The sequence below is a fragment of the Trichoplax adhaerens genome, genomic scaffold, assembly GCF_000150275.1.
Source record: "Trichoplax adhaerens TRIADscaffold_2 genomic scaffold, whole genome shotgun sequence".
NCBI lineage: Eukaryota > Metazoa > Placozoa > Uniplacotomia > Trichoplacea > Trichoplacidae > Trichoplax > Trichoplax adhaerens.
Window position 1 is genome coordinate 3913151 of NW_002060944.1, and position 11207 is coordinate 3924357.

Consider the following 11207-nt stretch of genomic DNA (forward strand, 5'->3'; position numbering starts at 1 on the left):
TCATGTCAGTACTAGTATGATTTTTACTTTCTTGCTATACTGTGAAGAAGAAAGCTGACTCTGAGTCCATAGGGTACTAGTATGATTTTCGCTTTCTTGCTATGCTGTGAAGAAGAAAGCTGACTCTGGGTCCATAGGGTACTAGTATGATTTTCGCTTTCTTGCTATACTGTGAAGAAGAACGCTGACTCTGGGTCCATAGGGTACTAGTATGATTTTCGCTTTCTTGCTATACTGTGAAGAAGAAAGCTGACTCTGGGTCCATAGGGTGTTGTCCAAGCTTTCGATGATCACGATAACAGTAAATGACTATCGATCTCATCATGTCAGTACTAGTATGATTTTTACTTTCTTGCTATACTGTGAAGAAGAAAGCTGACTCTGAGTCCATAGGGTGTTGTCCAAACTTTCGATGCCTGCATTGGCTTCCATTTGTTTATAGGGATAATGAATGGATCATCACTGGAAAGCGTAGCGTATTTAGCGTCTCTATGTCATCCTGTCATAGGACTACAAGCACTAGTACTGTACTAATCGAAAGTGGACTTTGTGTTGATAGTTATTGAAGTGATTTGGTAATGTAGATGCTTTAAGTTTGGATACCTGCATTGAAGAATGAATTGATGAATTATTAACCTGCATGATTGCATGATGCTTACACCGGTGTTGTGCGCCCAACACTGGTATAAGCCTTTGCAGTGGCTTGTTCCTCCTGCCTTTCAACAAGTCTCTGACCTTTCCATGCAGCACAAAGGTCAGTGCAAGCATGCTGCAAGCCAGACGTCTCTTAGCCTTACAAATTGATGACCTTTTCCAAGCCTTTTTTTAATATATAATTAGCAGAAATTGGCTCATGTTCTCTATGATTGCCAATCCAGCCATTAGAAAGGTCGGCGTAAGCGCTGCTTGCAGCGACTTGTGTAAAATAGATGTCGCCTTAAGAATGGATTGAATCGTACCAATTGTAGCCTTTATTCACGACATTTATTTTACACAACTCGTCTGCCGTAGTATATACTGTACATACTGTACAATACGTCGTCCGACTGGCCTTGACGACTGTGGACTACAGTACTAACCACTGTATGCTGCTGGTAGTGCAGTGGCTTGTGTAAAATCAATGTCGCCCTTACGACTGGATTAAAGTATGCCAATTGTACTTTATTCACGACATTTATTTTACACAACTCATATCCCGTAGTACTGTACAGTACATGCAGCCACTCTGGACTACAGTACTACCAGCTGTATCCACTTGTGTAAAATCAATGTCGCCTTAAGAATGGATCAAATCATACCAATTATACTCTTTATTCACGACATTCATTTTACACAATTCGTATGACATCAAGCCACTGTGGACTACAGTACTAACCACTGTACGCTACTGGCACTGTAGCCACTTGTGTAAAATCAATGTCGCCTTGAGAACCGGATGCAGCCATACCAATTGTACCTTTATTCACGACATTTGTTTTACACAACTCATATCCCGTAGTACAGTACATGTAGCCACTCTGGACTACAGTACAACCAGCTGTATCCACTTGTGTAAAATCAATGTCGTCTTAAGAATGGATCGAATCATACCAGTTATACTCTTTATTCACGACATTCATTTTACACAATTCGTATGACATCAAGCCACTGTGGACTACAGTACTAACCACTGTATGCTGCTGGCACTGTAGCCACTTGTGTAAAATCAATGTCGCCTTACGAACCGGATGGAGTCATACCAATTGTACTTTCATTCACGACATTCATTTTACACAAGGGGCTAGACCAACAATCGACCTCTCTTGGTGGAGAAAAACCAGTCTGCGAACTAATTGCTATGCAAAAATTTCTCGGCCACCATCGCAATCGGCGTTTCTCTCCTATCGGCAACTACCATTTGGCGTAATTAGCTTACTTCTACTTGATTGAGGAGGCCAAAGTAAAGCCTTCAACCACCACTAATGCTCCATTGACTAAGGATAGAGGATAGTTAGCACACAAGACTTGTTAATGATGTGGCGATCGCCAGTTGATTACCGTTGCACGTTGTGTTTACACAGTCTGGCTGTTGGCATCGGAAAATTTTGACCGCTTTCCAATTCTTGCCTTGGATCCTGCATTTTACTGACATTGATAGCTTTTGGCCATCGTCACTAACGCCATCTGGCTAACACGTACTTTCATCTTGCTATTGGTGATTCCAAAGTTAACTGCAAAATCAGTAGCATACGACAACGATATGGACTATGCCAATGGAAGCGATCCGCAACAACAACAATATCATCATCATGACAGGGTGCATATCGTCAGTTTGGAAAAATGGCCAACTGTTCAAGTGCCATTTATTATTGCTGTGGCATTTTTTTGCACTTCTATCTGTAAAATTGGTAAGTTCATATGCTGATCAACATCTAGTTTCCTTCGTCAATGTATTTCCATCAATCAGTCATCCGATACGATTGTCAATCAGAGAATATTAGTCCATGTTGAAAATGTTTATTGATTGGTTTGCTTGTCGGGTGGCAATTTTTTTCTGCCACGGCACACGATGGAGAATGTTGCCGATAACTTGATGGCCGTTGTTGGCCAGAAACAATTTCATGCTTACCTACTTCTTCATCAATCTTTGTTGTTGCAAAACTAACACTATTTTTTGTATTAAGCTTTCCATTGGCCGATATATTGCAAATCACAGAAACCTAACTCTTCTTCCAAATTGCAAACAATCAACCTTTCATCGATTGTGCCGGAATCTTGGTAAGTTAGCTGTAGCCTGCAGTACCCATCTTCCATTTTTGCCACATTCATTTTTTTTTCTTCTTTTCAATCCATCCACAACGTAGTGGATGGAATGCTATCGACACATTTGCAACAGACAATCTCTATCCAATTCCTTTCCTGACTAAAATGGAATCCATTTTTTCCACCTTTTATACCATACCCGTAGTAACAATAGACCCCACATTTTTTTCTTGTTTTATCCTCTTTAAAATTTAAAATGATCATTTCTACCTATCCATTCCAATACATTCATCATCTTTCCTCATAGTCTATTAAGTGTATATAGATACTTTTCATATCCAATGGTTGACTTTGAAAACCAATTCACTCGGATGGGTAGAAATTGCTAATCCAACCCTTGAATGGATAACAAATTAGTTAACTCAAAGTACAACCATTTGACCACAAGGCTGTATTCTATCCACAGTCAATGCAACTGAATTAGCCTAGCTTTCTATCAACATTGTCTGTAGAATAATTTCTTGCAAGCATAGTCTAGGACATGATGGCCTTCTCCTTGGGCGAGAGGGAAATTAAAAATGTTGAAACTTGGATACAATTCCAGGATAGGATGCTTTACCCCTTTACCTCAACCCCCTTTTTCGACATGGAAATCTCATTTCATGCATAATTCATTACTTCTCTGTATTGAATATTCAAATCAAGGATAGCCTAGTCATCCAAACATGCTATTCATCATCTTGCCATCATGACTACATGATGGCAGTATTGAAGAGTTTTTAATCAAGTAAATTTCCTCTTATTGAAACATTTCTTTTTCCAACAAATGATGCCATCACATCATGTTGTAAAGGAATGATTGGTTATAGCATGTTCTACATGGATGACCACATCACTGCCAAAATGCTCACTATCCATCGATTACATTCTTGCCGTAATCATTTGCCTCAAATCTATCTAGTCTACTATGGATAGCAATCCATCACTTTGCTATTTCACTCGTATTTTCTGCCATTTTTGTCCATCTACGGTGGTCAATTTCCGTAGCAGACAAGAATAAATTGATCAACAATATTTGAAATTCTTGGCCTGGGGGCAAATCTTGACAGGCATCGCCTTGTACTTCGCTTTGAATAGTCTTGTTGTTGTCAGTTTTTCCTTGTCATCATTGAGGGACTTGGTAACTTTAAGATGATCGTGTCTGCGTTAAATTAGTCTGTTATGCCTAGAAGAGGGCGAAAGGATGATTTATTACCTTGATCATCTGTACATTACAACATCATATTAGAGTGAAGAAATGATGAAAAAGATGCCCTTCCATTCGACAAAACGATCACAAAATGATATCGTGTGTTCTACTTGTATTGTATTAGAATATGGATCTTAAGTACTCCTTTGCTAGTTCAGTATTTATTCTCAAAAACAACATGGATTACAAGTAGATCTGGATCCAAGTAAATCCACCATGTCTGTGACAACTACATATATGGACTAATCCACTAGTAGATGAGTAATCTCCAATGCGAGAACACCAATCGAGTGACGATTCTATTTTCAACATGGCCCCTAAAAAAGCCAAAGGGATCAACAATACTGTTGACTTAATACATCATTCAGCGATTTGACTTTCGATAGTATTACTCCATCAGCAATCATTCCAAGAAGAAATCGATCGAATTCGCCGAAATGGCAATTCCCATCTCATGACGACAAGGTTCACGCAATTTTATTGAAGAATTTTTTTTTCCCACATCATGACATGAGTACCTACAAGACTAAAGAAGATCCCTCTTTTGACCAACAATGTCCTAATCCATAATCATATAGAGCGATAATTTACTTAGAATAGATGTTTACCTAAAGTATAGTATCCAGTTGTGGTTGTTGATTGGGCACAATTTGCTTGATAATATCAGCATGCATATTATCATTCTTACAGTTAAATGTCCATCATGTGCAAGATATCACTAGCCTTGATAGACTGGAATAATTTCAAGTTCTAATAATATAGCAGTTTACACTGTCTTCGCTATGCCATGATATAACGTTAACCAGTTGATTCAATTTGAACAATTTTGATATACATTATCCTTACTCGATTTTATGGTAGCCTAATCTGGAATCACGGATAGTCTGGAAAATACTCTACGATGAATAAATGATTTGACATGCAAGAATTGACACATTAAAATATAATTTACAAAATTATTGATGCCTTAGCAAAAATGGAGAAACTCTACCATCATTTTGGGTTCCTTTTAGTATTAGTTTACAGCCTATCCATGACTGCTTATTACTGTAGTGATGCAAAATGAATCCATTTTTCCTTCTTTCTATCAATGAAGAAAATGAAGAAAAATCAATTACAGCGCTACGCTAGTAATGCACAATTTCGATCAACCAATATTGCCAAGAACTTTAATAACCTTTCTATAGCCCTTCTCTATCCATTGATATTTTAATTTCATTTAATTCTATTTATAGCTATTTCTCGTCCTTTATTCACTTCTCCTTCGATTAAAATAGCTATCCCTTTATGGTATTTAGACTTGTCACCATATTGATTTTTCCCAAATCCAACATGATGTACAATTCCTTGTCAAAGTTTGACAAGATCAACTCCTATCGTATTGTATAGCTTTCAATTCAATCCATTTCATGTTCATCTTGTTGATAACAAGTTAACAAACATGCAGTGACAGAATATTAAAACTACTTCAGGATAGGCGAACATGATCGTTGCAATCATTTTTTTTTTTGTCCTTTATAATGAATTGGTTGATAAAATAAATTGTTCAATACTTTATTCTCTTTCTCTATATGGCGATACCTGCTTGGATTGACTAAAATTGCCTTTATTGATACCGATATCATCATTTCCATATCCAAACTAAAGCATGTTAATTGTTTTGGGAACAATTATCGGTGGAATGTTGTTGTAAGTCTGCTTATGGATGCCATTTCAACGTTGATTCAATACCAAATTAATAATCATGAATCCACTTACTGCAGTAGCTAAATCGTATCAAATCATGCCCAAATTGGTTACAAATAACCTTGTCATTGTTTTACCTGATTTAGCTTAATCATCATTTCAATATCATTTAACGATGTTATGTAAATACAACGCAATAGCAGTATGAATGATTCTATTCTATGTGTTCAATATCCATCATGAATTGTAAATACTTTCTAATAGAGTTAATTATTGTACTTATTTCGATCAACATAATTATAATCCATCATTTGGAAATGATTTGCTTTAGTAACGTATTTTGCGTACTCTTTTTCTCAATTTAATAGTGGTATTTATGGACATTCAGCATCCATCATCTATAGTTCAACAACTTTCTTCTTATTTTTATTACCTCAGTAAGTATCAATTGAATTTTACATTTTGGGGTTTAATTCAAAATGGATTTAAGAGTCTAATCCCACCGATGAAGTAGATTGAAAAAGAAGTTTTATTTCCCTATTATAAACTAATAGATATGTATTTAAAAGACACTTCTTCTTAATTTTAATTGATATAAAACAAACTTTTCTATCTTCCATAACAGAATTGTATTTGAAGCTGGTTATTTCCTACCTAACAGATTATTTTTCGATAATATTGGTACTATCATTTTGTACGCCGTTGTTGTAAGTATTCTACACGAACTAGTAACTTTCCAATAACAAAAACTTGTATATATATTTACTCGACTTGATTAATGCATAGCAGTTTTAAAGTTTGCTTTATTAATAAGGCTTCATAAACGATATTAAAAACATACAATAAAAAAATACTTTTTTACTTGTAAAATTAGGGAACTATATTCAACACTTTTACTGTTGGTAAGTAGAATTTGATCGTTGTAGAGTTTCAATCTAGTCATTCTACTGCATATCATTTTTAAAGACTTTGAGTGCCTATAGCTGTATAGCCATTCGCACAGTAAACGGATAACAACCATTACTTTTTTAGGCTCATCCTTATATTTAATGTCGACTTTGGGAGCAATCAACGTAGAAATTACCTTATTACATTGTTTACTCTTTGGTAGTTTGATATCTGCTGTTGATCCAGTTGCGGTGAGTAAAAATTGTACTTAATAGCAAGTTGCTCCATGTACAATGACGATCAATAATCTTATTTGTAAAGTATCATGATTAAGTTGTAAAAGTTATTTAGAGTATGTAGGAATCAGCTTGCGACTTGTCATCCCCAATGAATTAACTTGCTACTCTGTTTTTCGCAGGTTTTAGCCGTATTTGAAGAAGTTCACGTTAATGATGTTTTATATATTCTAGTATTTGGAGAATCTCTCGTTAATGGTAACAAAAAGATTGAACTATTTCCACTTTTTAAGTTGGTACATTTACAATAATATATTATTTTTTCTTGACTTTCAAGATGCCGTAACCGTAGTATTATACAACTCCTTTAATGCTTTAACCCAAAACGCGGTATCTGCCACTAGTAACACCACTAACTATACCCTAAGCGCACCACCTGGCACTAGTAGCACCACTAACTCTACCACTTACATCACCGATAGCATAACTCCAGTTACAGCATCAGAGGTAAAAATCGATAGTTTACCAAGTTAGAAGTATTTATGATGCTGCCGAATATCAGCAACATGAGTTACTGAATCTTTCCAGATAGAAAATATTCTCACAGAGTTTTATTGTTAAAGATTGCCTTGTCAGTGGGATCCTTTTTTGTGGCAAGTCTGGCCGGTACCTTGATTGGAATTATAGTTGGCTTCATGTCAGCATTTATCACCAAATATACCGCTAATGTGCGAGGTATGGTAATTATCCTACGTTTATCGTCGTTTAAATTGCTTACTGTTCTAGAATGCCTCCAATCTGGATGTTACGTAACATCATCATCGTAGATAATTATTTTGACATTAATATCCTTGCTCATTACAGTGGTTGAACCAATGGTCATCTTTGCCGGTGGATACATTGCATATCTAGTCAGCGAAATTTTCCATTTCTCCAGCATAATGAGCATTGTATTTTGCGCTATTGCGATGAAACCTTATGTTGAGGCTAATATCTCGCATAAATCTCATACAACTGTTAAATACTTTTTGAAAATGCTAAGGTAAGCCTTTTCCAAAATCGTAACCAACTAGGCTTATACGCATAGCGTAAGATAAGATGATCCATTATCTTGGAATATTGCTTTACCTGTTCTTTATTTTATTTGCAGCTCATTTAGTGAATCACTGATATTCTTATTTCTTGGTCTTGTCCTGATTACATGGAATCATTATTTTAACGTGTCGTTTATCATGTTTACCCTTCTATTCGTTGCAGTCTATCGTTTTATTGGTAAGTTCAATTTATTAACATTGACCTCCACATACGCGCGTATCTCAACTTTACCAAGATATCTTCTTACTGACCTAATTAGGTGTATATGCCTTAACTTTCCTGGCTAATCGATTTGGACGAATGAGGAAAGTGACATTATTGGAACAATTTATCATGGCATACGGTGGAATTCGAGGGGCTATTTCTTTTTCTTTAAGTATTCTCATCAATGAAAAGGATGTACCGTTACGAAATATGTTTGTTACGACAACCATAATTGTTGTTATATTTACAGTATTCCTTCAGGTAATAAATATTAGTTAAAAGTGTTTTTTACTACACTTGTAGCAGCGATAACTTTAATGATATTGTATTCATGAACTCCATTATAACCTATAATTAATACGTCTATATCACTTATTCAGGGAGGCACTATTAAGCCGCTTGTTAATTGGTTACACATCACCAAAAGTGAGAAGCATCGACAAACATTAAATGAAGCTACATTCGATTCCATGACTGGGCATATTATGGCCGGTATTGAAGAAATCGCTGGAACATTTGGATATAATGTCGTAAGGGAGAAAATGAATGAATGGGATAATAGATATTTTCGTAAATGGTTAATGAGAGAGCCACCGCAAGAGAAAGATCTCCGTATTTTACAAACGTTTAAAAAATTAAGCTATAAGGACGCTGAAAATTATCTAGTTACACATCAGTATGCTTTTTTACCAAAGAATTATTCTAATGCTAGCTTGGAAAGGGCTAATACTTTCAGTTCTGACGTCCATAGATGTACAAACGGGCAAAGCTCTTTTATTGGATCGATTGCTACAAATTCAATTGATGTTATTGTTCCGCCTGCTCCTTATGAAAATAGTGCAATGCCGACATCTCCTGTGCTAGCTAGGAATGCTCTGAAGAGTGAAATTAAATTCTCAGACGATATTGAGAAACAGCTTAGTAATCATCATCTTGCACTATTAGTAGGTCGTTCAAACACCAAGAAAAGGAATTATCATGGAATCTCTAAATACATGCTTCCCGACGAGGAAGAAGACGAAAAACATCATAAAGGTGCTCACTGGCGGCGTCGTTATCGTCATCATCATAATAATAGTACAAAATCAAAATCAAGGACATCGTCCTTTACTCATGAATATGTTCGTCATCATCAAATACAACCAGTTTTACATCATCATCATCATTATCACACGTAAGTATAGTCTTTGTAAGTTATTGATAGCTTACAGCAATTTCTGCCTATTGATAAAATTCAATCTTCTGTTATGCTAATGTAGAGGAACGAAGGAATGTGTCGATGGTAAATTAGAAGATGCCGCCGAGAAAAACGTAAATCATAACAACGATCATATGCATCACCATCATCATCATCATCGTCACCATAAGCATGGTAGTGCAAGCAGAATTCATGGTCATAGTCATAGTCATGGTCATGGTCATCATCTAGTGTCGCTCGGACTTGTAGCTATTCATCTCGTTCAAATCTTGATATAGAATCGGATTGTAGTAAAAACGGAATCAATCCAAGTGATGGTTAGTAATGTTATAGTCTATACTGCTTTCAAGCATTTATGTCATTTATTGTCTTTACAATTGGATTTATTTGTGCTATTCAATTTTTATATTAGCATCGCTTAACAACAAAGTAAATGACAATGAAGCCATGCACAGACCGAACAACGAATGTCGTCGGGAAGATGAAGTTGATACTGGAATTATGTTTTCTGTCGCTGCTTCGAAAAATACTTCAAATACACACGTAAATAAGGCAGATGATGCAAATATAGTAATAGATCAAATTAAAAATACAGAAGACAATGGGCAATTGTCCAATGATGAACAGACAATACGTTACAGAAAGGATAAACCAAAACGTGAAAGCTTTATAGCAATTAATCTTCCCTCTCTGGATCTTGAAGCAGAAGATGATACTGTCCCAATATGTGACCCTAACAGAAAATTGGAATGCCGAAAGATTATTGAATCTGTGGCCAATTTTGAAGAACTAAGCCAAAATGACTCCAACTCTCCTGTAACAAAAAGCCAATCTAATCCTGATCTTACTCCTAGGAAAATATCAACCGCAAGAAGTTTGTCTACAGAGACGATGGTGTGAAGATATAATTACACGACGACTAATAGCATCATAATTTTATCGGCTAAGATAACGAGGATTTTATAAACCTTCATTCTCACAGTATAATTATTCTACTCCTAAAATTTATCCATTTCCGCGGTGAAACATAGTAATGCGAGAAATAAAAGTTTAAAACGATTTATATAAATTCTTACATTTGACAGAAATCAATCAGAATATAATGTTCAAATAGCATAGGCAAATCACTCGTAATTCACTCCTAATTTGTATTGTTGTTGTATCGACGACTGCATTGCACTGCTAATGTTTTGGCAGTCATAAATTAAATATTTGGATGTTAATATATTATACACTTTTATACTTACCATTTCTGTGTTATTGGATCTCATTTGACCAATGATCGTTATGATATTTGCTGAACTTGTCCATGGACTATTTATTCGTTTAACCAAATTTGGTAATACTCTTTCAGAAATTATCCATTTCACTGTCAATAAAAAAGCTTAATAGATAATATATTGTTATGACTGACTGGTGTTATTTTAGTTTGTTCAGCGAATGAAATCATAAAAACTTCTTTAAACATAACAATATTGAAGTAAAACTCTAGCCTAGGTTATATTGCTAGCATTAGTAGTGCACAAGTAGAACAAATAGATAAAATAGATAAAATTTTAAAATTCAGTTGACCTCTCTCTATGTCCTCATAAAATAGGATACATCACATCAAGTTAGCATCTTCGGCAGCCTAAAAATGATTAGTATTGAAAATAATGATGATGATATTTTACCTTGTTGTTCGAGCGATGAATAAATGTTCGCTACTAAAATTACGAATCGCATAGATCATGATATTAAATCGCTTAAGAGAATTATTAATAAATTGTACGCATTGTAATAATGTCGATGCCTTTTTTTGAAATGATCTATAAGCTGATCCAGGCTCTGTTCTAGAAATGTGCAACTTGGGAACTTATTAAATATGCGCTCTTTCTGTAATGCAATCATTTCCTGACGATACAATAAT

General features: G+C 35.4%; 1 protein-coding gene across 1 annotated transcript; it reads left to right on the plus strand.

The window, feature by feature from the left end:
- Window positions 1-5639: 5639 nt before the first annotated feature.
- TRIADDRAFT_21607 (uncharacterized protein) lies at window positions 5640-8690 on the plus strand (the record flags this gene model as incomplete). The annotated part of the gene is made up of 11 exons (XM_002109336.1): window positions 5640-5680; window positions 6046-6114; window positions 6303-6384; window positions 6552-6579; window positions 6710-6816; window positions 6984-7093; window positions 7394-7536; window positions 7666-7843; window positions 7952-8073; window positions 8156-8361; window positions 8481-8690. Coding segments are annotated over 11 exons (1296 nt in total), but the record flags the coding sequence as incomplete, so codon positions are not given.
- Between the last annotated feature and the right edge of the window lie 2517 nt (window positions 8691-11207).